Here is a 26498-nt window from a genome sequence, read left to right as displayed (position 1 = left end):
AAACTTCCGAAGAGAATGGGATTCTCCATTGGAAGTCTAATCGGCTTTGTTACTCTTGTTTTTAATGAACCCTTTTATCGGGAAACGATCTAGACAAAAATGAACCCTCTTTTAATGCTCGTTGACTGCAATGGGATAAATTACAAGCGTAAGTCAATGCTGCTTAGATCTGGACGGAGGGTGCCCGTACTTTTGGAAGATTTGAGATGCCTAAAGGTCCCAAAACTTCGCGGGCAGCCACCTTGAGTGTCTCCTAAACTGGGCGGCTGTGCAGCGGAGGGTGCCTATACTTCGGGATCTTTCCAGTTAGAGGCCCGAACTAACGGCGTCTAGAAAAGACTGGGGGGGGGGCTCCGCTATGACTCGGTTTCAGTTGGCCCCAGCGGGGAGAAGTCTAGGATTCTCCCAAGGTGGCTTCGCTGCGAATGCAAACGGAAGATAACAAGTCCAACTTTTCTAGCAACCGTTTATTCACACGAACAAGACAGTGTCCCATGCTTTGCTATGGCGATCGAAACAGAGATATATCTATACTGGGGTATAGATATATACCGAATATACATTACCACCTTTTCCAACAAACCTGGCAGAACGGGTATTCCTAAAAACGGTACCAACACGATCGGGGGGAGTCGCCTTGTTTAACGCGCTTCTTTTTAAAAACTGCACATATATTTGAGGCGCGTTGGTCTCGACCAGGAAAAAGGGAAAGAAAACCATGACTGTTTTTTTAAAAAAAAAATATCAAGAAAATTGACTTCTGGATTTACCCTTTTTCCCTTTAGGAGAAATCTGCTTGGCCAAGTCCCAGACATCTCCAGCAGACGAGGACTTTTGGGAAGAACCAGAGCTGCTGAGCAGGAAAAATGAAACTTGTTATGTCCGCAGGGTGGCTGTCATGTAAACCTCTTGTTTTTCCAACTCGTGTGGAAGGTTGAACGGAAAGGGCGATTTCTCGTCCCCACCCTCCCGCCCCAGTTTGTTCTCTCAAAACAAGGGATTCCCAGTGAAATACTGCAGTCGGTCTCTGTTCAGTTTCTTTTCTTTCATCCTTCGATTTTGGAACCATATTTTAACTTGCCGATCTGTGAGGTTCAACATCCTGGACAACTGGAGTCTTTTTTCTTTGTTTATGTACACGTTGAAGAAAAACTCCCGTTCTAGTTCCCGTATTTGGTACTTGGTGTAAGGACATCTCTTTTTCCGGGACCGCTGGGGAATTGCTAGAAAGTTAGGGGGGGGGGGAGAAGAAACAGAAAAGAGAAACTGACTCAAACTGTTCCAGTAAAACACCTTCGCAAATACGATCTAAATTCAATAACTTGCTTATTGCCACCCCACTAGCGAGAAAGTTGTTTCTCAAGATGTTTGAAAACACCCAGCGAGTTCCTTCCTCACTTTAGTTAACTTTGCCCTGATGTGCCTGGTGATCCTTTTTTTAAAAAAAAAATCCCCAATTGCCTTAAAATAGATTTGCTCTTTACAGGAAAGAGTTTTTTAAAAAATTGTTTGAAACTGCGTTTCTTCCATGACACCGTTGAGCCCATCCAGATAGGGACCTCCCATTTTTGCTCTGGAAACAGCTCTGGTTTCCTCCAAAATCACCCCCAAACCGATCCAGAGGGAGCCTCGTCTTGCGGGGAAAGGGGGTTTCTTAATTGCTTAGAAGGACCCCCCAAAGCACCTGGCGGCCCCATCAGCAATTCCGTCACAATTAATACCCTCCTGCAAGGATACCTTTTAAGCCCACCTCAATGGCTTTCCTATCGTAAACGGGCTTTACAACGGCAAGAGGAAACCTTATAGGATATATAAAAGCGCTTTGGATGCTTATAAAATGGCACGTAAAAGAGAAGCCGGGGCTTGACAAAGCGGTGGCCTTGGCCCCGTGGGCCCCCCTCTCCTTCTCCCTCTCCCTCCCCTCCTCCCCCTGCTCCCTTCACCCCCAGCCCACCCCAGCCCAGCCCCGGCTTTGGCCCGCTGCCCCCGTACCTGAAGCGCTGCTCTTCTCTGCCCCGGCCTCCCCCGGGGGGGACTCCGGGCCGGGCTGGCTGGCCGCCTTCTTCTCCTGGGCGGGCAGAGGCGAGGCTTTGCCACAAGTGCCGGCGAGGGGCTTGAGGTCGCCCTTGCCGCCCTCCGGGCCGGCCTGCTCGGGGTAGGGGGCCCCTCCAGCCGTCGTCTCGTAGAACTGGTCGAAGCCCTGCGGGAGGATGCCGTTCCTGCCCACGGCGCTGTAGAAGCCGGAGGCGGCGGCGGCCCCGGGGTGGGGGGCGCCGCACAGCGGGTCGCTCTTGAAGAGCACGTCGGCGCGGCGGGCGGGCGGCGGGAGGAAGTCCCTGCCGTGCATGACCTCCTCGTAGTAGGGCGCGTAGCTGCCCCGGTACGGCCACTTGCCGGCCGGCCCGCCGCCCGCGCCGCCAGCGCCGCCGCCCGCGTAGTCGCGGAAGGCGGCCACGTCGCGCACGGGCGGCAGGTTGGAGGCGTAGGGGAAGGCCACCTGGCAGGAGGGCGACTGGGGCAGGAAGGGCGCCTTGCCGGCGAAGTCCGAGGGCGACACGTAGTAGGCGGCGGCGCAGCCCGGCAGATACATGCCGGCCGAGGCCCCGCGGCTGCCGCAGTCGTCGAAGTCGCTCATGTCGCCTGCTGGCGCCGCTGCCGCGGGTGGCCGACCGGCAGGCAGCAGCAGCGGAGCCGAGCGCAGGGGCGCCCGCCCAGCCCCATCTACCCGGACCGGTGGCTGTGGGCAGCAGCCGCGGCGGCGGAGCGGGGAAAAGTCCCGCCGCGCGCTGACGTGCGATCCATCTTGATTGATTCCGAGCCGGTAATTGGGTCACGTGACGGGGGGCGAGAGGAACGTCCTGCGATCTACTGCGGGCCCCCGCCCGCCTCGCCCCCGCGCCGCGCCGACAGCGCCTCCGAAGTGCCTCCCGGTGCCAGCGCGCACGTTTGGACGAGGGGGACCATCGCGGCGCGCCTCTTCCCTCCTCGCCTCGCCTCTCTCCCCCCAACCCCACTCCCGACCTCCTCCTCCCCTCCCCTCCTCGCCCACCCTCCCCAGCTGGGAGAGGTGATGCGCTATAGGTAGGGCTGCAAATCACCTGGGAATGCCACCCTAAACCCGGCAGATGCTCGCGACGCCCTCCTGCCAAAGGCGCAGCCCCATCTCCAAGCCCAGCAAGCGGCGTCCAACAGGCGCGCAGACGGGCAGGGAGCGCACGCCGTCCCCTCTCGCTAGGCAAGACAATTAGGGCATGACTTGATGGCTCCCCTTTAAAAAAAAAAACACCACCCAGCAGACGCCGGAAACGCGATTGGGAAACCTGAAGGGCCGGGAAGGTGCTGGGGAGCTGAAGACTTCCCAGCCAAGCCTCCTCCTCTCCCAAGTCAACCACTGATCAGACCATCACTCCCTCCGAGCAGCAGATGCGGGCTTGTGGCAGCGCCCACACCCACACCCGCCCCCACGAATACCTGGGGAGGCTTCCTTAAGCCAGGCGAAGGGCTTCTCCTGCGCCCTGGCATGGCAGCGTCTCCCATGGCAGCGTCTTTACCGCCTCGCTTCCACATGTCTGCTTCCACTATTAAATCTATATATACAGGCACATCACTTCCCCTACTCTTCTGCTCAATAACCTCCTTTCCCTAGATACTAACAACGGATATTTTCAGACAGAGAGGATCGCAGCCGCACTCTATGCACCAGTTCCGCGTTTCACCAAAGAAAGAACCTCGCTGAGCTCATCTGGGCCGGCCCAATTCGAGGCAACATCAGACATTTTGAGGTGGGGCCGGCTAAGCGCCCGAGCAGCGGTTCCTTGTGCAAAAGGCGAGATTCCATCACTGCCACTCGCGCCAGCCAGCGCGCACTGCTGGGTGCCTCCAACCGCGAGCGGCCCCCCAATGTCATTTGAAGGGGAAGGAAATATTTCAGAGCAGTCCCCACAGCACAAAACCGAACCCCCAGGGCTCTCCTAAGCTGTCGGCTGTGTGTTTTCCCTAGTTGTTTCCCCTCCTCCTACAAATATACACCTTTCAGGCACAAAGAACAAGACAGGAAAATTAAATTATACACACAGAGAGAAAACCCAGAGAACTCCCGAAAGACAAGAACAATTCCCTGGGAAAACATTTAACATCTGACTGTCTCGGGGAGAGGCCATCCAAATCTTTCTTTGCCTGGCTACCGTACAATGTCAAGTTTACCCAGTGGGTGCTCCTTCTACATGCTAGAAACCGTTAAGTGCCAAACATGCTTTCTCATGACAACTCGCTGGAAATGTAAGTTTCTCTCCGGCTAGGGAACAGATCATAAAATAAGATCAGTCTGATCACATTCTCCTATTGTTTGGCATTGTATTTAAAAGATCAAGGCCATGTAGATGACTTTTGGGAGGGGATAAGGACCAAGGCGAAAGGCAAGCGCTGCAATCGCCCAACTCCCGACGCAACACAATTTAGACGCCAGCTCTATTGCAGATTAGAAAAGGTTAAACTACAGACTTGTACACATTCCTCCCCCCTCCCCAAATCATTGAATTCAATGGGCACAGCAGCAAACAGGATTGCAGGTCCATGTGTATATATGCTGACTGCTTAAATATACTGTGTATAATTTAATAATGCACAGCTTGAAGGGAGCAAGCGACAGATCAGTTGTGATTATATTATATTATATTATATTATATTATATTATATTATATTATATTATATTATATTATATTATATTATATTATATTATATTATATTATATTATATTATATTATATTATATTTCCTATAAGCATAGCATCATCGTTTACAACTGCAAAATAAATCCAGGAATGACTCCAGGAGAGTAAATAGACGGTCATCGCCTGCAGGATATTCAGAACAGGGAATGCCTCTTGATTGGCATCCGCAATGACAAACCCATTATGCGTATTTTGCACAGCGCTAGGCAGGAAGCAGAGAACAGAGCTCTGTTACTGGCAAATATCTTCGCCTTCTCGCCTAGACAACGCCTAAATCTGAGTCTTTTTCCTGATTTGGAAAGGGAGGAAACAAAGAGCCCGTCCGTCCAAACGCTATCCTTCAAATGCCCCGCATTCGCCTTGTTTGCCTTGCAGGGCGCCAGCCACCCAACATACACGCAGAGCTTACATCAGATAAAAGCATCAGATCCGACCGTCGCAAATATCACCAGCGCAAACTATCAACAACTGCAACAACGACACAATCTAGATCGCCTCCTCTGTTGTGAATGTTCAGGTTTAGGTTTTGCTGCAACGAATGGACCTGCTTCCCTCCCTCCCCAAAGTTGTCTGCGCAGCTAAAATGGCTCCTGCGCCTCCTCTCGCCCCGCGCTTGCAAAGACATTCGTCTGGATGGTGCCTTCAAGAATTCTCCAGAAGCAACTGTAATGATCCTGCGGAACCACAGGCGACCCCACCACCATTCTTCCCCCTCCTCGCCTCCCACCCGTCTCAAGTAACCACCCCACAGGAAACCAACCGACAGCTTCTCGCCAGAATGCTCTAGACGCTTCTCTTCTGCAGAAGCCCTGGGCATCAGCTCCATATTGGGACCGGAGTCGACCGGTGTCCACCATTTCAAGTTCAAGGACACGACCGTTTGTTAAGGGGAGATGAAGCAACCCACGAATGGGGCAAGAGGCCGCTTGCATTCTGGAAATGCTCATTCAAGACCCACCCAGGTGGGGTTTCCTTGGCCAAGGACAAACCGAGGGTCATCCGATTTCTGGAACATTCCTCCTCCGAACAACACTGCAATCCTACACTGAGTCACACCCTTCTAAGCTCAACGAGTTCCATGGATTTAGAAGGGTGTGACTTCGCTTGGGATGGCCCACTAAGGCGCTAGCAGCACGCTGGATTTCGAGGCAGGCCAACAGATCCCTTACCCGACCCATTAAGCACATAACACAGAACAATGCGCAGAAAGCCATGCCTTTACCGTTCGCCGTCTTGCAAGCTCCTCGCTCCTCGCCTCCAGGAACCAGCCGAGATTCTAGTCCAAGTGGCATTTCCAAAAAACCTTCCGTGGAAAATCAGGACGAGTCGCAGACCATTCGGAGGAGGTGAAGAGAAAAAAAATATATCCTCGGTCCTGGCTGGAGAAGGTGCGGTATTTTGTGCCACCCAAGATAAGACACTAACTTGACCTTAACTTTGTTATGGCGCCTTCAGTATCTGGAGAACGTGAACAGACGCTGTCTGGCAGCTCTCGTAAAAACTGACTGGAGAAGAGATTCTGAGTCATTTCATTTATTGCCGCTACACTTCTGCAAGAAAGCTTTTCCTCCCTGCCAAACTTTAATTATTTATGCTCTTTTAGGAAACACAAAAGCGCCCGGAGCCATTTAGAACCATCCGAGGGACGTTCCTTTGCCTTATCAAACTCCCAGGCAGCGCAAAAGCGCCTCCGCTTAGCCTATCAGAAAGAAGGGCCGGTCCCCAGCGCCAGCAAGATGCGGGTTTGGGGCTGCCTGGGGAAGATCTATGGGCACATACGTGTCACTGGTGAAGCCACACAGTCATGGCCGTGTTGATTGTGTGTGTGTGTGCCTGCGTCTCTGCGTGTGTGCGTGTGAGAGAGAGATCACGTACTTATCAACACACAATCACACACTCACATCACAGCTAGCACAGCTAGCTATGCCTCCATTACTTTAAAAAAACGGTCCTCGTAGCAACGTTCGATCCGAATTTCCTTCTCTGTCTCTTAGAGGAGATAAGCCAGTTTCTCGGAGCTTTGCGGGAACAGTTACAAACAAAGGGAATGGATCCTATCCGAGGCTGCGGTCCCAACCGCTGCTACTCAGAAACCGACTCCAACACGCTTTTAAAAATAAATGAATACGTTTGAAGATCGAAACCAGATGCAACTCCGTTCAAAACACTTTAAAATTGTCCAGGACAGGTTGTTAAGTGCACCCACAGATATGTAAGAATGCCTTTGTGATAGCCTTTTGTATGTATAGTTAAAACACATTTTTTTCACATTAATAGAGCAACCGATCTTTTCCTTCCTTCGCATCGAAGTCTCTCTCTCTCTCTCTCTCCATGTTACCCCCCCCTTGTTTTTGACCTAGCAACAATCACATACCACCTATGATGTAGATATGTGGGAAGGCAACCCCCAAGAGGCGACCACCACCACAGTGCCCTATATGCCTCCCCTTATCGGCAATAACTATGACAGCTCAAGCCTGCGAGAGCCTACTCAGAAGTAAGTCCCACTGTGTCCAACGGGGCTTACTCCCTGGTAAAGGTGCGCAGGATTGTGTCCTAAGCAAGTACCCGTCTTGTATGGCTCGTGTGTTTATATGCCTCGGAATTCGCTGGGGTTTGCACATGGAGACACGGTTCATCCTGAAATATATACTTCGGCTGCGTAATCCAAAACGCAGGGAGATAGGAGAATATGCGTGAACACACAAGATATGGGTTCCGACGGTCCCAGGCTTGATTTCTCTTTCTGTGTCATTCCTCTGTCTCGTGTGGCTGTTGCTTTCCACACTTATACCGATAGGGATCCGCAACCATCCCGAAGAGGGGGGCAAAACAACCGAACAGTACACAGTGTCCTTTCTATGTTTAACGATGCTGCGGTTTTCAAAACAAATAATTGAATCCCATGTTTGAAAGCAACAAGAAAAAGAAGGAAAAGCCGTTTTCTTTTTGGTTTAGCTTTGGGGGTGAGAATTCTTATTTGCTGTTATCTGAAATAAAATACTGGGGGAAAAAAAGAATTCTTTTTTGGTGGCTGAATTGCCGCAGGATTCCACTCCCCAAAAACCATAACAAGAACCCCAAACGGCTTATCTTCGGGATTAATTTTCGCAAATAAATACATTTATTTCTTCCTACTGCATTTTGAAAAATTCACCCCCCCCCCCACGTTTGATTAGCTAAGCTCTGTGTGGAAGAAGAAAATTAGAAGCTCGGATTGGGAAGGAACCCTCGGCGATTTCAGGTTGATTCGGCCTTTCTCCTTTGGGGAAAAGGCAGTGGCTGCAACCTCCTTTCTTTAGTATTGTGAGTATTTAGTATTGTGAGTATTTCTCCTTAGATAAAGCTAAAGATGTAGGTAATAACAAATGAAAAGATTCCCTCCTGGGCGGCTTCTGGAAAGGAGCCACGGCCGCTTTGGAAATGCTGCTTGCTTGTTGCACGGCTCCGATTTCACAGGAATGCCATTTTTTCATTATGAATTTGTTACATAAACTTCGTAGTAATGCCTTGAATGAATATGTGGAATTGTATTTCTTCAGGTATGAAATAAGTACACGAACGGCAACAATGTTTAAAAGGGTTGCAGTGAAAAACTCACATTTCCCTTAAAAAAAAACGCTCTAAAGACCTAAATGTCAAAATCGCATTTGAAAGGCTTCTTGATTATACATTTTTTAAAAATAAAATTGCTATAAAATCGATAAAGTATATACACTTCTTCTCCGTTTTATTTTCTTTACTTAATCAGCTAGGCAGACCCCCCCCCCTTAAAAAAAAAACCTAGAGAGGTCAACCAAAGGAAATAATTCTTCTCTTAGTCATATTAGAACTTCGGAGGAAAGATGAGAGAATCAAATTACAGGAAAAATACGCACATTTCCTTCTAAGGGGGACGCTGTTTTATTTTTTAATTTGCAATATTTGATTCACAAAACTTCTCTCTCTCTCTCTCTCTCTCTCTCTCTCTCTCTCTCTCTCACTCACTCACTCACTCACACACACACACACACACACACAAGATGCCCTGCACTAAATTTAAAGTATCCCAAATTAAAACAAACGCAAACCCCGGATTAAATAACCTCCCCCCCTGGCTTCTATATACCAAAAATGGAAGTATATTCCGTTACCTCCGTGTCGACTGGCCTGTTGGGCCTTTGTGCTTAAGGCTACTGGGTGGGGGGGGACTGGGAGGGGAGTAGGGGAGGCGGACCAGGAGACCAGAGGGCGCTGGAAATGAGTCGCCTCTTTGAACCCTTTGTGCCTTTGGCTCGCCTTTAGGTTTTGGGCAAGGCCAAAGTCAAGCGAAATCCGAGGGCCGGCTGGAAACAGGGTCGACAGCTCCTCCAAGGGCAACAATGAAGGCTGAAGGCCAGTTGCAGGAGAACAAATGGCAGGAGGCGACAGGCAGAAGCAGAAAGCAGAGACTCGCCTTTTGTGTGTTTGGGGGGGGGGAGAGAAAATGTTCCCTTGAAGAGAAGGACCTAGTAGGAGGTGGGGACTCCCTTTGGCCGGGGGGGGGGAGCCTCGTTGTCTAAGGCTCTTCCTCCCTCCCCACTTGACTCCAGGTGTTTGTCCAGGAAGGGGGCCGCCTAGGCGTTGTGCTGGCACACAGAAAACCCAGCCAACAAAAGGGAAGCGGACGTTGTGTTCAGGGCTTCTTCCCTTTTAGCCCAGCAGGCAAACCGTAGGACAGGACGTGCCCTTGGGAAGAGATGCCAAAGGCCCCGGGTGGAAGGGGCATCCTTGGAACGGCCAAGGGACAAAAAACAAAACAAACCTGAGCGGTTTCCAGGAAGGAAAGTGTCTTTACTTGCTCCCAACCCAGTCCTGGGCCTTTCTGGCAAGGCCGAAGGCTATATGCATCTAAGACCTTTGCGTTTACTCGGCGTTTACTCCCGAGCAAACCAGCCAAGGATCTGAGTGTCAAAACTTCTGCCCTTCTGAGATTCTCTCTCGAGTCTTAGGAGAGAAGCAAAACGGCCGTCGTTTGGCTGCCTTTCCTATTGGAGCGCTCTCTCTCACGCACACACACACAGGCACCCGGTCGCACCCCAGGCCTCCAGGAGGGAGATTTGTTGGAGCAACGGAAAATACCCGGCGGGAGGTCGCTTGCCCAGGCCCAGGCCTGGCTTCCAGACCTTGGGGCTGCCTGGGGAAGCAACTGAGGCGGGTTCGACCCCAATCCTTGACTGCAAGGGCTCGGGCCTTGACAGCAGCGAAGGCTGTCGGGGTCTTTGCTGTCCCTGAGCGTTATTTGGGGGGGAGGGGGAGAAAAGGGGAAGGGGAAATTGAAAATCATCGCTATTTTAAAATACATATTTTTATTTGTGAAACGCTCTCTCCTTTTGCAAAGGAAACATTTGGTCCCGAGGCAGGGGTATTTTTAATCCCACCACACAGACAAAGAATCGGCTCTCGCTCACTCCGTCCTAAGGGGAGAGGCGTGGCGATTTACCTGCCGTCCGGGGGCCAAACCAGCGCCACGGGCAATCTCTTTCCAAGGCAGGTGGCTACTTAAAAGCTCCACCGCATTTAAAGACTGGGGAAGGGGGTGCACAATAAAAAACAGAGGGGAAGACTGAGAACCGCCGGTCCCTTCCTTCCTCCCTTCTTTTTGGCTTCTTTCCCTTTGGCTGCGAGGGAAGCCTTTTGCCAATTTCCAAGCCCCGAGGGCTGGGCTGGGTCATCGGAGCGTCTGGAGGGGACCTCCTGCAAAAAAGCCGCCCGGGAAATCCCGGCTGCCTTTTCTCCTGGCGTCCTTTCCTCTCCACCCCCTCCCCCCTTCAGCCCGGAGGGAGCAAAGCCAGAGGCAAGTTCATGATTAACCGGGAGGAAGAGGCGGCAAAGGGCCCCTGGCCGGCCCGGCCCGGCCCGGCCCTGGCCGGCGTCCTAATAGAGGGCGAGGGCTTGCTCGCGCATCCCCACCCGCTTCTTCTTCATGCGCCGGTTCTGAAACCAGATCTTCACTTGCTGGTCGCTCAGGTGGAGCCTGTTGGACAGCTCTTTCCTCTTCTGCCGGTTAATAAACTCGTGGAGGACGAACTCGCTCTCCAGCTCCGCGATCTGTTGCTTGGTGTAAGGCTTGCGCTTCTTCCTCGCCCTCCCTTGGGTGGGGCACCAGGGCAGACCTGCAACAGACACGGCGAGAGGGTTGGGGGAGTGGGTTTCAAGCACGGCCGGCTCTCTCTTTCCCCGGGGGGCCAGGAGCCTCCCCAGGAAAGAAGGGAAAGAGGGGGGGCTGCGTCTGCGAAACGGGAATCGCTCGGGAGGGCGCAGGGGCCGCGCTTCTGCCTGAAAGCCGCGCGCTTCGTGGGCAACGAGTGCCGCTGAAGCTGGCGGGGCTTACTTGTGAGTAAAGGAGCGCCGGGACGGGCGCATCGTTGCCTCAGGCTCAGTTTCCTAGGCGAGGCAGGCAGTGTTCTCGCCGAGGCTTGCTGGGAGCTGAGGCCCGCTGCGCTCCAGGGGCAGATCTCCGGGTGAGGTCTGCTTGGGAGGAGGCCGGGCTGGGAAGGGCTCGGGACTCCTCGGCTAGAGCAGCGGGCAAGCGCCTCTCTCTCTCTCAGGAGTCCGTACCGTCTTGCAGGGCAGGTCTGTGGCTCAGCTGGACGGCCGCTGGCTGCAGCATCCCGTTGACGGCTTGCTTGAGCTCCTCCTTGTAGGCCGAGGCGGCAGAGTCCACATCCCGCGGCTCCGGCAGGCCCCTCGGCTGGTGCTTGAGCCCTTTGGTCGCGGGCAGCCCGCCGGGGGGCTCCTGGTCCGGGGCTCCCCGGCTCTGCCTGCCCCTCTCGTCCGGCTTCCGAGCGGCGTCAGGCGGGTAGTATTTGTGGGCGCCCTCCCGAGCCTCTTTGCTGCCTCCGCCGGCGGGGCGCAGGGCGGCTTGAAGGGAGTCGGGGGCCGCCGCCAGGTAGGGCGGGGGCTGCGCGGGGCCGCTGAACGCGTGGCCGGCCGGCGGCGTCCAGGCCAGGGGGCTCCGCGGGTAGGAGAGTGCGGGCAGCGCCGCCGCCAGCTGGGGGCTGCCCCCGGCCCGCAAGCTGGGGAAATAGAAGGAGTCGCCGGCCGAGGGCACGTTCAAAAGCGGGCCCGCGTAGCCCGGCCGGCACAGGCTGCGCTCGCACATCGCCAACAAAGGGCTGATGCCGCCGGCCGGCCGGCTCGCCCGGCGGCCCTCTTTAATTGCCGGCGGGGAGAAGCCCGGCAGGCCGAGCCCATTGGACAAGGAGGGGGGCCACCGAGCCTCCGGAGCCCCCCATCGCCGGCGCCGGCGCCCCAGCCAATGAGCCTGCTTGGCAGAGGCAGTCGGCAGGACTTTGGAAATGTCAGCCTGGGCGCAAGGCGTCGGGGAAGGAGAGGAGAGGGAGGGGGAGGGGGAGGGCTGCCTCCAGCCCTCGGGGCGACGGGGCGGGAGGGGGTGGGCTGCCCTGGCAGGGAAGCTGCAGAAGCCCCCTCCCCTCCCGCCTCAAACCTGCAACCTGCACCAGGGCGCCGCTCCCTGCTCCTTCCCTGTCAGTCTCCATTAAGGTTGGTTCTGCGCTCTGCCTCCATCATGGCTTCCCGCATTAGTCTGAATTCTTCCAAGAGTTAGGGAAGTCCTACTTCATGTGCGCGGGAAACCCTTTATGTGTCTCAGTGTATGTGCGCGCTCCCACCTCTCTCTTTGACACAAAGACTGCTGTACCATACCATACCATACCATACCATACCATACCATACCATACCATACCATACCATACCATACCATACCATACCAGCGATTATATGTTAGAGATTATATCACTCCATACAGATACCTGCATATTTTTAGAAACTGCATTGTGTTAAAATATATTGCCAAAAGAAGTAGATTATGTATAGACTCTCCCCGGCAACTACACCACAGTCAACATTTGCGGCCGCTGAAGAGAGGGAGCACATTGCGCAAGTGAAGAAAGTATTGTGGTATCATCGAACAAGACACATTCCTGCGCGGTTTATTGTCGAGGCGAGCTGTGGATCCCTGAGGATTTCAGGGCGAAATTTTGCAGGACGCAAAGAGTTCGGGGCTAACAAAAACGTGTGTACCTGGAAAAAGCGACTGCGGTGGTTCTGATATATATTTGCTCATGTGACAGATAAAGATAACGCTTTCGGCTATAAATGTCGTTGTTTATATAAATGTGCAGTATCTGTATGATAACAACAAATGCCTCAAAATGCTAGACTATCTAGTTAGCAGGTTATCTCGTGGAAACAAACTTAGTCTCACATGCTAGAGACCAGGGCAAAGCATATGTTTTAGTATCTCAAATTCTAAATTTTAGCTACAGATTCCACTCAATGTAAAGCTCTCCATGAAAAAAGAAATTCTTTAAATCTGAAACGCAAGTCGTTTTCCTTCTGCCTCACCGAGTCGTCCTTTGTAAGGCGAGGACAGGCTCCTGGGCTCGCCCCTCTTTTATTAAACAAATCCGCTTCCTCTTGGCGGATCTTTTCCTTCCCCCTCCTTGAGCCATGGCCTTGCTGACTCGCCCTCACAGGCAAAACCCTCTCGGATCTTTCCGAAACCGCTGGACGCGTCTCCCAGGGTTGTCCCAAGAACGGGGTTTCTTCGCGTGGGCCCCCGCCGGTCTTACTGGCTGAAGGCCACGTTGGTGCCTCGAGCAACGGGAAGAAGTTTCGTCCCTGGGTGGGGACTGAGGAAGGACTTCTGCTGGAGCCAGAGGAGGAAGCGGGTAAGGGCTCGGCAGGCCGGACTTGGGTTCCCTGCGGTAGGGAATGCGATGCGGTGACCGCAGCCCAAGGACGGAGCTCTTTCGCCGGACCCTTTTTTCCCTGGACAGAAAATGGGCCGGAAGGAGACGGGACGGGGGACTTCAGGGCATCGGAAGGGGCCAGACAGTGCAGGAGGGACAGTGCAGGAAAGGCAACGGGCACTTGGGGCTTCAGCCCGGGGGAGGGCAGGATCCTCCCCCCGCACCCTCAAAGTAAGTTTACATTGATTTAATGAACTGTATGGACGGGGTTTTCTCCGAAATAAGTTCCACTGTGTTCACTGGGCCTTACTCCTAAGGAAACATGCCCAGAACCGCAGCCTTACTTAGACTAGGTCCATTCACCGACATGCATCAGCTGTTTTAAACCAGGAGTAGCAAAAGCAGAAGAATAGTAGTAATGTTGGACTAGGATTTGGAAAACTCGGGTTCTAATCCCTGCACTGTCATTTAACTCTCTGCGTTGGGCGCCTCTCTCTCTTTCCCTCTCTTTCTCTGCATAACTCACCGTACAGGGTGGTTTTTAGGATGAAATGGGGGGGGGGCTTGTACACCGCCTCAAACTGTTTGTAGGTAGACTGGGATAAAACAAATTATGAGAACAGAAATAGCAAGAAAGCACATCAGCAGCCCCCAATAAAGAACCTCATAATATACATTCGAAGAATAGTTGCAACGGCTTCTGGGCCTAGAGAACTTTCTCATCAAAAATGGGTTCAATGCAGTATTTTGAAATCTGAATTTTGATTTCCTGGATCCTGAAAAATGGAACTAAAGCTCTCAGATGTCCTTTAAAATTACACGCAAGGGAACTCCGCGCAGCGCAGACCCAACAAAGGCTGAAGTGACCAGATTTTAGACGACCGAAGCGGCTCAAATCCCGGTCCTGCTCCGGGCTGCGAGAACCAAAACGGAATCCGCTGCGAGGCCTTCTTTTGAGGCAGCCTCGCAAACGGAGGAAGGGGGAGTATTGCTTTTAAAAATCGATAAGAAAAACAGATTCCACTTATTACTGCTTCTCTTCCCGCCTCCGCTGTTGAGACTCGGGGCCCCCAATGGCTCGGTCTAGCTCCGGCAAAAATGTCCGCCGGCTTCTCAAGCCATCCGAGCCCGGGAGAGACTTCCCGGGGCTGCTCAGCCGAAGGGGCACCGGCCGCCGGTCTCATCTCCGGCCTTTGAGTAGCTTTCCGACGGGAGACCCGGAGATCCTGCCTTGCAATATGCAAAACACCCGGATATGGTGCAAAGCCAGATCTCATTCTCCGGCTTGCTGTTTGCTTCGCTCCAATTCCCCACCCTGAATTTTCTCTCCAAGCGGCCATCTCCGGCGCCGCTCCGCAGCGACCCTCTCCTCCGTGCACTTGAAAGGCGATGCCTCCCCCGGCCCCCCAGCAAGGACGCCCCCCCCCCAAGGATACCTTGGCCTTGGCAGAAATCTTTAACTCATTATCCCGCAGGCCCCGCCGGACCACACAGGCACCGCCGGAGGATATCGCTGGCCGCTGCCTCCAACTGTGCTGTGTGGCGGAGGCGCTCCCCTTAACTCGGGGCTTCGCCTTGCGGAGAAGGGTGAAGGGAAACTTTAGGTGAAGAACAGAGATTCGGGGCTTAGCGAGAAATTGGCCGGGAGATTCTGTCAATAGGAGGGATTAGGGTTGTCAACAGGCCTGGAGAAAAATGTCTCTTCTCCTTAATGTCTGGAAGTGGCCAGCCGAAACTTTTCACGTCATGGAGGTAAATAACGTCACTCGGTAAATAATATTCCATTGAGTCTCCGTCTTCAGGCAGTTGGCACCTCTAGAATGTATGCGTATCTATCTATCTATCTATCTATCTATCTATCTATCTATCTATCTATCTATCTATCTATCTATCTATCGAGACAGACAGACAGACAGACACACACACACACAGAGACACACAGACACACACACAGACAGAGAGAGGAGTGTGAGACTATGTAATCCTAAATGGAGTCACACCCATTGACTTCAGCGGATTTAGAAAGGCCTAAGTCTGTTTAGGATTGTACCCTACATCTGATAACACACATCCTTAAAAGGAGCAGAAGAACTGATACTTTAAAGGCCAACCAGATTTATTCCAGCATTAGCTTTCAATCCCTTTTAGGAGTTTCCAGGCATTTCTTCAGAAGCAACAGAATAACAACAATAACAAAGCGTGTTTTGATGTTAATGTATCCAGCCACCAAAGTTTATGTACATTGATAGAGTCTCATATACTTCCATTCATACTTACACCCGTACACCCATGGATTTCATCTATCAGTGTAGTTTACTGGGCTGTAAATTAAACAAAAATGCTAGACTTGAAATCTTTGCTCCTAAGGAAGTCCTGGCTTCCAAAACCGTTCAATAGTGCAGATATTTGTAATGCTGTCCTAAGCAGAGTTATATCCCTCTAAGCCCGTTTACTTCAGTGGATTTAGGAAGGTTTAACTCTGCTTAGGGGGACAGTGTAAACAAAGATTTTAAGGTCAGATTCTTTCAAGATGCTTAAACAAAGCACAGCCAAGTGTTGTTGTAGCTTGAACTCACAATAAATATATATCACCTAGACAAGTTTCTAAGTATCTCCAATAGTTCTTCTACCAATCTTAAAACATAAAAAAGGCAAGTCAGATTAATCAACAGTAATTTTCTATCAAAATCTTTGACTGGGACATATCTTAGAGCCCATCCAGCCAAAGGTTAGCACTTTTAACCGGCAATCCAGCGCACTTTATATGGGAGTTAACCTCACTTGTAAGAGTAAGAGTTACTTCTGAGCTTGGACTTACTTCTGAGTAAACACGCATGAAATTAAATGGTCATTGTTTTCATTAGAGAATTAGCCGCTCAACTTTGGCTGCATGTGTATTTGCATCCACAAAAATCCTCACGTGCAGTAACATAGATAAACAGAGGTAATTAACATGTATATATTGATATGAAATGCCTCGCTTTTTATGACTTTGGTCGTGAAAACGCTAATTCAGGAGAGGATATGAAATGTATCTCAAGTGCCTTACACATACAAATTAGACCTCAGGGATTAATGCCAGACAGAATTTTCCTATATCCTCTGAAGCTAGTTCTTGTCAATAGAAATAGATTTACTTATTAAACTGAGAGCGACTAACTGATCTTGAAGCTGCCTTCAGAAGGCAGCTCCTGCAAACCGATCTAATGTGAAATTACTCTGGAATATGTCCCACTGTGTAGAATGGAACACAGTAAGTGTCCCCAGGCCTGCTGTTTTAGGCTAGTCTGAGAAGTCTCAGCTTTTCTGGTGTTGAAGTTCTTGGCTCTTGCTTCCAGGCAAGTGGGACTGAGGTGCCAGGATCTGTCTAACTAGCTAGCTGCTTCCTGGGGAAGTATCCCACTGCACCCCCCTAATGTATGATTGTTGAATAAAAGATTTCAGAACAGCTAAATGCACCTGGCAAAAGAGATGTAGCTGGGCCCATGGATTGCAGTCATCATTTTGTGTTTTGGAAAACAGGAAGGCTTGAGATTGGTCTACTCTACTAAAAGTGACTTAGCAGCATTTTCTGTTAGTGTTTAAACTGCTGGAGACAACTGGGAAATTTGTCATGACTGATGGAGTCCTGTGTGACTGGAAAACGTGCATGGCCTGACTGACAGTACAAACCCATTCAGAAACTCCAGTCAGCCAAATGATTTCATAGGATTACACTTCAAGGGTCTCATAGCAAAGGATTTCACCTTACTTATCTCTCTCTTTCTCTCACTCCTCTCACACGTAACTCTGATTCCATGGGCGTAAAATAGTTGATCTGAATGGGTCTTACTTCTAAGTCATAGTGTTTTTGCTCACAAAGGTGCAGCGGAGTCTTAGCTATCTGTCCATAGCGAGATTAAGTTGTAATACAATCTGAGAGTTTACTTGAAAGTTGAGGCTGAAAGTGCTAAAGACTTAGAACCATTTTTTGTGAAAGCAAGCTCTACCAAAATATTTTCTCTTTCTTTCTTTCTTTCTTTCTTTCTTTCTTTCTTTCTTTCTTTCTTTCTTTCTTTCTTTCTTTCTTTCTTTCTTTCTTTCTTTCTTTCTTTCTTTCTTTCTTTCTTTCTTTCTTTCTTTCTTTCTTTCTTTCTCTCTCTCTCTCTCTCTCTCTCTCTCTCTCTCTCTCTCTCTCTCTCTCTCTCTCATATATATATATGTATAATATATATTTCAACACTTTAAAGACACATACATGCATGTGGGTGTATAACATTTTTTCCTAAAAAATGGGCTTCCTGGTATGGCTACATGGAAGAAAAAATGACTCCTTTTAAGAACTATTTTATAGGACTATAAGAGCACAGATTTTCAAGAAAATCTCAAGAAAGAAAGAAAGAAAGAAAGAAAGAAAGAAAGAAAGAAAGAAAGAAAGAAAGAAAAGAAAGAAAGAAAGAAAGAAAGAAAGAAAGAAAGAAAGAAAGAAAGAAAGAAAGAAAGAAAGAAAGAAAGAAAATCTGTGTAGTGTCCACATTTTCTTGAATTTATGTCAGTGAGACTTTCTCCAGAGTAATTGACTCCACAATTACTTGAAACTAAATCCACCGGACTGAGTGATACTTATTTCTATCGAATGCTACTGCCACTGATAAGTTATGGAATTGGGAGCTTTTATTAAGGATCTTTTTTTTAAAATAACTGAATGCCTGTTCTAAGAGGCACTCAAGTGCGAATATTTTAGCATACAACTCTGCCTTTCCTCTCTCTTAGTTTTATTGGCATTTTTTGCGTATTACATGACTTTCGTTTGTTTTAAGGACTTAAAGAGGTTCTGGTACGCTGTGGCTGGACTGGAACGTTTCTTCACGTCTCCAAGGTTTATGCAACGGGTCGTCCACCAGATGGCAGTATTGTACTACTTATTGCACGCCCCACACAGCCGCCGGCCAAAATCTTTCTCAGTAAGTACAACAGCGACTGCAGTCTTTGTGGCGATTGTGTCCGGAGGACGTTAGAAACGATTGGGGATTGCAGGCAAACGACCGTACCTTTTTTCAGGGGCTAGTTTGGATACGCCTTGAACGGGCAGCCTTAACACAAAGCACGGTGTTCCAAATATGTACGGTCCACGCTGGTTGGTGTCAAATAACAGAGGAGAGGTAATGGATTTTGGACTTCGAATTTACCCCGTGAACCTTAATTGCTCCGAGTTAAAGCCTCGTTTGCGTTTGATTCTAGGGTAAAACCACTGAAGTCAAAGGACTTGCTCTGGACTAAGGTAAAATCTGGGACGGGAAAGCTTTGTAGCTGCTGCCTCTCTGCTCAGAGGGAGGCCTTCTGACGCATGTGAGTCTAGGAGGGTGAGCCCAGAGGGATTCCTGAAATGGTTTCTTCTCCTTCTCTCCCCTCCCCACTTTTCTAATTAAATCTGCCGTTTTCTGCACACTCCGGGGTTTTATGAGCCACAGAGAAGAGCCGCTTCAGCTCTGTTGATTTAGCAGCCGGTTCAAAGTTCATTTTTCCAGCCTTGCCTCCACCTCTGCAAGGCAGGGCTGCCCCAGCCCCACCCTCGGGTTGCTGGAGAGGTCCGAGGTATTTCCGCAGGCTTATTTCCGAAGAAGAGAGTCGGAGACCGAAGGCGATTCGCTTGCAGTTCGGTGTTGCGACGCACGACGCGGAAAACAGTAACGCGCTGCTTGAAAGTCAGTTCCACTGACCCCAATGGAACTCGCTTCCAGTTAACAGTAAACGGACAGGAGAAGAAAGGCGGGACTTTTCTAAGAATCCTAGATGAAAATGAAAGCGAGGTCTGCAAAGGTACGCACGGGAGGTTTTTTGTTTGTTTTAGACGTGGAAATGCAAACAGCTGGAGAAACTGATCGTAGAAATGAAGTAAAAAGAAGAGCCGCTGGACATAAGAGCTCGTGGGGTCTTTTACTACCACTAGCACCACTTACTACTGCGATTACTGCTACTCTACCTCCGAACAGATTAATATGGACTGCATCCAAACAAAGTAAATCTCCCCCAACCCCAACCAGTTTCATCAACATATATTTCGACGTATGTCAAGCGATCTTAAAGTTGATTGATGGGGGCTGCAATGTGGTTTAATAATATAATGTTAATATACGTTTTAATGCGTGGTCATATATGCACAATAAGTGCAATGTAAAACATATACTATTATAATTAACGTGTGTGTGTGTGTGTGTGTGTGTATGCGTGTGTGTGTATGCGTGTGTGTGTTTTTCAGGTATGATAGTAATGTGTTTACCTTCCCGTAATGCTGCAAACATTGAACTTTCTTTTTAATTCACAGCGGTTAATCCATAACCGAGCTTTTCAATAAAGGTAGATGATTTAAATTAAAATATAGGCCTCTTAATTGCAAGAGTGGGTGTGATACCCGGGGGAAAGGAAGATAATTCCGGGAAAGGTTTTGCAAACAAGATACAACTTTATACTATACTGGAAAGGTTCACACCCACAGGTTTGGCAGCTGTCGTTCAAAAGGGCACAGTCTCTCCGCAAAGAGCAACAGCGAAGGAAGAATACGTTTAAAATACAAGATACCATCGGGGGTCTCAAAGACCCCATAATTCTGCACATCGTGGATTGAAATTCATGAAGACCGCTGTGGATTAAAGTTCATAAATGTCCCGTTCTTCAACGTTAATGGTTAGCATTCCGAAATGCTTTATAAACCAGCCTAATCTCAGTCATCTAAATTGCAACATAAATACAGGCGAAAATAGAATCGCACTGGCGATTTCACAAGTTACCTGGTTTGGTGATGAAGCTGAATGATTATGTCTGAACACAGGTAACTCTTAAAATACTTTTAAATATATTCTCTGAGAGTACAAAAGCAGCTGTAAGAAAAAAACAAAAACCAGATGGCTACACAAAAATTGCTGTTTTCTCCCACCGCTGGCATTTAAAAGAAATCATTTTATTCGGGGCTGTTTAGAAGTAATATGGCAAAATCGTTAACAGCTTGCAAGGTCGAGCCGCTTGCCAAGCAGAGATGAAAGTGAAAAAGATTAAAACAAGAGCTTGAAAGGGGGAGGGGGATGGGAAGAGGTTGTTTTGCATGAAATTGAAAAAGGGAGGCAATTCTCCGGGCACCTTTCACCGCTTTTAATTGCATAGGACCCAATCCTGTGCACTCCTACACGGAAGCAAGTCTTTCTAAGTTCAGTGGGGCCTACTCCTAAGTAAGACTGAAAACGCTGGCAGCCTCACAGTGCGATCCTAGCAACTTCTGTTCGGAAGTAAGTTTCACTGTGTCCGGTGAACTCTGCCTAGCATTTAGATTTCTTGTTTAGATTTCTTCCGCTGAAATAAATGGCACTTTTATTTTTACTGGGTCGTACCCTGAGGTGCTCACCAGCATTGTGCCAGTAGCACAATGATAACGGATGTGTATGAAAATACATACATTAAGCTTGCGTGTAATGCCGGCATCAGTAAAGCCGCTTTACCAAGCAAGAAAAAGGGCGACGTTTGCCAATCTGTTTCCCTCTCTAAGCAGGAAACAGACGATTAATACACACCGGTTATTTTGGAGCGCTCTAAGCGGACCCTGGCCCAGGAAAGTTTATGCCACAACAAAAGTGTCAATCTTTAAGGTAACCACAAGAGTCCTCGATGCTAATTTTGCTGCAACCGGCTAACCCAAGTCCCCCCCCCCCCCCAGAACAGATCTTTGGTCCCCTTTTCAGGCTACCGGATTGTCTCTTTGTGTACAATGAAATGATCGAAGAAATAAAATACCAAACGCTCGGGGCTACTTAACGTAGGACTTTTTTTTGTCATTTATTGCTTCTTTCATTGACACCCGTTTTCATTTCGTAATTTAAAAAGCTATCAACAGCTTGGAGCTGAACTTTTCCAACGCTGGAAAGGGTTAATAAAATCGGTGTTTGTGCTGGAGACAAAAGAAGGAGGAGGGCGTCCAATATTTATATAAAAATACACATCGATTTATACACACCTTTTATACAACATATAGGCACAACCGGCTTTAGCCGCTGGAACTCCAGGCCACTGTGGTACCTTCCTAACTAAGCTGCTTATAGTGAGGTGTTCCAGCGCTTCACACACAAGAATGAAACAGGCCTGGCTTAACACACCCAGGTGAGAGAGGCCGCCTCGAGTCCTCTGTGATCTGCACCAGCGAGCGAAACGAAACGGAAACAAAACCCTGCCGGTGAGATCTGACCAAACTTTAGCAGGTCTTAAGTACCAGCTATTTCTACGAAGAGAATAAAGTCCGCATAGCCGAACCTTTTACCCGGGAGGAGACACGGGGCTGCCTTCCGAGTAAATGTGCATAGGACAGGGCTGGACGGTGCTTATTTTAGCTGGAAAGAGAATGCGATTTCTCCCAATTGTACATAAAACAACAAGATTTATACCGACAGAACTGGAGAAGGCAGGGAAGGCGTCTCAAACGCAGCTCTGAAATATTGTGTAGATTTTTTAAAAAATGAGGGTGCCAGTAAGTGGCGAACTATTCCGATTCTGAGACGAATCGCTTATAAGAGTAACAATGTAATCCTGAACAGAGTTACTCCAGTCTAAGCCCACTGAAATCAATACTGTTTAGTATTGCATTGTTACTCGGAATCAAATCCTACACCTTTCAATAAAGTTTATTTCCGAAGCAACTTAAATACCAGCTAGCAATCTAGTTAGTCTCTAAGGTGCTACTGGACCAGAATCTTGCTCTTCTACTGCAGACCAGGACCACTACCCACCTGCAATTATCTTTTAAGATAGTAAAAAGTCCAGTAGCACCTTTAAGACTAACCAACTTTATTGAGGCATAAGCTTTTGAGAACCACAGCTCTCTTTGTCAGATGCATCTGACAAAGAGAGCTGTGGTTTTCGAAAGCTTATGCCTCAGTAAAGTTGGTTAGTCTTAAAGGTGCTACTGGACTTTTTACTGTTTTGCAACTACAGACGAATACAGTTAACTCCTTCGGATCTCTCTTCCAAGAGAATGCGATTCAAATGGAAGAGTCTGTCTCTGTACCCAATGAGACAGGAGAGGGCCTCGTGGAATCCCTTTGGGACAAGACAGTTTAGGAAGCGCCAGTCCTTTAAAGTATTTCACATTACAGTACAAGAGGCCAGTTGCCATTCCCCCGAAACCAGAATTTGGCTTGGCAGTGACGTCACCGCCCCCGCTGCCTCCAAGGACCCCTTTGTCTTCGGCTCTATTGACAAATCCATTGACAAATTCGGGAGGTCGCAGATAAGGGAGGCGTGGAGGGAAATGGAGGGTAGTTTTAGCGCCTGGGTAGTCTCAGACAAATGTTACCTTTTGTAAGGAGTTCCTGACCGCTCCAGGGCCCATTGACCTGGAACACACACGCGCGCGCGCGCACACACACACAGCCACAGATCCTACCCAAATACAACGCAAGACGCATCAAGGAATTCAAGCCCGGCAACATCCCCTGAATCCCAGCCGAAAATGGCACATCTTGCTTTTTAAAAAAACGCTTCACAAAATATCGCCACCCTGCCCGAAAGGGGTGGGGGAGAAATATTAAATATATTTCAAGTTTGTTTCCCCTCAAGAGTCTTTGGAGCCGAGAGCGGATCGGGGCGAATATTCCCAAGCCTTTCGGGGCTGCGATCAGGAAACGGAGTCCTTCAGCTTGGAGACTATTTTCTTGTCTTTGACGCGGCGGTTCTGGAACCAGATGGTGACCTGCCGCTCCGAGAGGTTGGTGGCCGCCGAGATCCTGCGCCTTTTGTCCTTGTTGATGAACTTGTTAATGGCATACTCGCTCTCCAGTTCTTTCAGCTGCAGCTTGGTGTAAGGCACGCGTTTCTTTCGCCCCCGCCGGTACACGCACATGTCCGGTTGGTTTAGTGCAACCTCCCCTGCAGGAGAAGAAGACACGGGGGTGGGGGGCGTTAGACACAATCGCAGCCCAGGGGGATCGAAGGGCCGGCCGGCAGGCAGCTCGGGGCTCACCTGGCACCCGCAATCGCGCATTGCTCCAAAGGAAAACAATTGCTCGAAAGGAATCTACGGTTTGCTCAAGCAGAAATCAAAACGTGCCCATTTCATTGTCTAATGAGCCACACTCGGCCACTTCTGAGGGATCCCGTCTAAGACGAGTGGCTTGTGGGTTTGGAACAGTGGATCTAGGACAGCCATAGCTCGAATCCTCGAGGGCACGATCCGAACAACAAATCAGCACCGCCAGAGAATCACAGCAAGCTTTAGCAAGGCCTGTCTGCATTCATTGAACCCCCTCCCCTTAAACCTTCCTCTCGCCCCCCCCCCAACTGAGGGCCGCAATGCCACGAAGACTTCCTTGGGCGTAAGCTCCGCTGAACAAAGCGGGGATCGCTTCCCAGCAAACTTCTCTTAAAAGTAAATTGTCTGGGTTTCATTGGAACTTTTCCCAACCAGGGAGTTTGCACCTTTTATTGGAAAGAAGTCCAGATGAAGGAAGAGGGCTGGTTGTTAAGGCCCTGGGAATTAGGACCAGGTTGTTGGTATTTGGAGATGGAAGCCTAATGGTGGGAGAGGGAGGAGAAAACGCTAGGAAGGCCCCCTGCACATTATGCATAAAGCCACGGGACCTTTGCACAAATAAAAACCGGACGTCTATGCCTGCTTGCTCGGAAGGAAGTCTCGCTCTGGTCGACAGAATCTACCGGTTTGGGCTTGCAACATTAAGGAGCTGTTGCTTGGAGACAAGTCCAGTTCAAGTTTCCAAAACTAAGTAAATGAGAGTTTAGGAAGGATTGCGGAATAACCTATAATAACGGGTAATCCGCCTTGGATCTCAGCAAGAAAGCAATAATAATAATAATAATAATAATAATAATAATAATAATAATAATAATAATAATAATAATAATAATAATAATAAAGCAAGGGATTGCCTAAGACTGGAGAAGATGGCTAATGACAATAAGCACCATTGAATTAAGCAGGATTACATCAGACTAAGCACGCACAGTAGGGACATGTATAGGGCCGGCTGCCTGCCTAAGGAAATCCCGTTTTTTGGCGGGGGGGGCGGTCCTTTGGAGCTGAAGGCTCTGGGCTAGGGACTACCACGGGTGCGCAGGGACAGCAGCCCTTTCTCGGGGGGGGGGGTTCCAGGGCGGCTGAAGACCTCCCCCCTGCCCGGCCCTACCTGGGAAGGAGGATTTCCAGAAGTGGGAGCCCTGGGCCTGGTCTTTGGCGCAGTACACCTGCCCGTTCCAGCCGTTGGCCAGCGTCCACGACTGGTAGCCCTCCATGGAGATGTAGGCTTCGTGGCGGGGCTCCCCCGCCGCCGCGGCCGAGCCGAAGGTGGAGACCACGTCGAGGTAGCCGGCGGGCACGTGCTGGTAGGGGCCGGCGGCGGCGGCGTAGCCCTGGTAGAAGGAGACCTCCTTGGCCCGCGAGGAGACGTCGCTGCCGGCGGACACGCTGGTGCCGGCCAGGGCGGCCACGTCCATGTACTTCTCCCCGGGGAAGGCGGCGTGCGGGGAGGCCTTGAGGGCGGCGTTCTGCTGCAGCCCCACACCGTGCGCCATGCGGCAGCTGTAGTAGCCGTTGCCGAAGGGGTGGTAGCCCGGGTGGTAGCCCAGCGCGGCGGCGGCAGCGGCAGCCGCGGCGGAGGAGGAGGCGGCGGCCGCGGGGGCCGCCGTCGGGGGGCCGCTGGAGCAGTCCTTGGCCGGCGCCGCCTCCGCGGACGCCGGCGCCGCGCGGGCCCCGGCGCCCGCCGCGCCCGCCGCGCCCGAGCGCTCGTAGCCGAAGGCGGCCTGGCGCCCCGACGGCGCCGCCCCGAAGACCGGCGCCGCCAGGAAGTTGCGGCACTGCCCGCTGCCGCCCGCCTCCATCTCCCAGCGGCTCATGCCTCCCGCGCCCGGCAGCCCCGCCGCCCGCCCGCCGCCGCCGCCTCCCCGCCTCGGCCCAGCGGCAGCCCCGCGGCGCGCATGGCGGGCCAGCGAAGGGGCTGCGCGGCTGAGGCGGAGGCTGAGGGCGGCCTCCCTCTCGACGCGCCCGGCTCCTTATAAGACCCGAGGCCGCGCGGGGAGGGGGCAGCGGCGCCGGGCCGCGCGGGGAGCCCCGCCGGCGCCCCCCATTGGACGCGGCGCGCACACGTGACCCGGCCCGGCGGAGGGGGGCCGCTGCGCTTGCGAGGGAGGCGCTGGCGAACCTCCCGCCGCCCCCGCGCCGCCCCTCCCTCTCCCCGGACTCGCAACTTCGCTGGTCGCTCCTTCAGTTTCTGGAAGGGGAAACAAAGCTTCTGCCTGCGCATTGTGTTGTGTGTGTGAGATCAAGAGGCCAGAGTTTGTCTCGGTGGGGACTTCAGCAAGCCACGAAGCAAAGTCCGGGTGTGTGGCTGGCTGGATCGAGAAGGGAATGTTGGGGAGGGGGCTGAGAGGGTTAAACCAGATGTAAATATTCTGTGGATGCCCCTCCCTCTCCCTTGGACGGGACCTGCCCCATAATTCGAACCAGCAGGGCTGGAAGCACCCGGGCAGCTCTGCGCTTTGGATCTCGCTCTCCGCCCTTTCCTTTCTGCGCAGACCGAAGTCAGAAGAACCGGGCCGGCAGGCTGCGAAGAAGGGTCGAAACAACGCTCACCGGAAAGGAAGAGCAAGATCTGGGTCCAATGGTCCCCTACAGACCAACTAGGTGAAGGCCCTCTTGGTCCCGGGTCCTGCTCTCCGACTGCTGACCAACGCGGCTGCCCACCTGAAACTATTTTCTCGGAAAGGAAGAGGAGCCGGAGAAAGGAGGGAGGGCGAGGCAGTCCCCTGGCCTTCTTGCAGCGTTCTGGGGTCTTGTGGTTGCCCTCTTGCTTCAGACCAGGTAGCCAGAGGCCCCAAGAACGGCCACAACCCCCGTGGAGATGGTCACCCTTGTCTCTGGCCACCTCGCCCTCTACCCAGCGCCCGGCTTTGTCCTCCTCCTCCTTCCGCGGCTAGCTTCGCCCTCGCTGTCCTTTGGAGAGATACCTAGGACGGTTCTTATAGCCGTCATTTCTCAACTGCGCCTCTGGGCTGTTCCTTAAACC

At 51.0% G+C, this 26498-nt stretch overlaps 3 protein-coding genes across 3 annotated transcripts; all 3 read right to left on the bottom strand.

Moving 5' to 3' along the window:
* Positions 1–987: 987 nt before the first annotated feature.
* Positions 988–2635, bottom strand: HOXD11 (homeobox D11). The gene is made up of 2 exons (XM_054972426.1): positions 1993–2635; positions 988–1223 (listed from the first exon to the last, which is right to left on the bottom strand). The coding sequence occupies exons 1-2, from the start codon at positions 2633–2635 to the stop codon at positions 988–990; spliced, it is 879 nt and encodes a 292-aa protein (XP_054828401.1).
* A 7983-nt stretch (positions 2636–10618) lies between these two features.
* On the bottom strand, positions 10619–11885 carry HOXD12 (homeobox D12). Its single transcript, XM_054972429.1, has 2 exons — positions 11309–11885; positions 10619–10863 (listed from the first exon to the last, which is right to left on the bottom strand). Exons 1-2 carry the CDS (start codon positions 11850–11852, stop codon positions 10625–10627), a joined length of 783 nt encoding a protein of 260 aa, XP_054828404.1. The 5' UTR covers positions 11853–11885; the 3' UTR covers positions 10619–10624.
* Positions 11886–22380: 10495 nt separating this feature from the next.
* On the bottom strand, positions 22381–25329 carry HOXD13 (homeobox D13). The gene is made up of 2 exons (XM_054970120.1): positions 24624–25329; positions 22381–23349 (listed from the first exon to the last, which is right to left on the bottom strand). The coding sequence occupies exons 1-2, from the start codon at positions 25327–25329 to the stop codon at positions 23099–23101; spliced, it is 957 nt and encodes a 318-aa protein (XP_054826095.1). The 3' UTR covers positions 22381–23098.
* Between the last annotated feature and the right edge of the window lie 1169 nt (positions 25330–26498).

Source organism: Eublepharis macularius, chromosome 2 (assembly GCF_028583425.1).
Source record: "Eublepharis macularius isolate TG4126 chromosome 2, MPM_Emac_v1.0, whole genome shotgun sequence".
In the NCBI taxonomy this organism is placed as follows: Eukaryota; Metazoa; Chordata; class Lepidosauria; order Squamata; family Eublepharidae; genus Eublepharis; species Eublepharis macularius.
The sequence above is the reverse complement of the archived record's forward strand: the minus strand, read 5'-3'. Positions and strand labels throughout refer to the sequence as shown.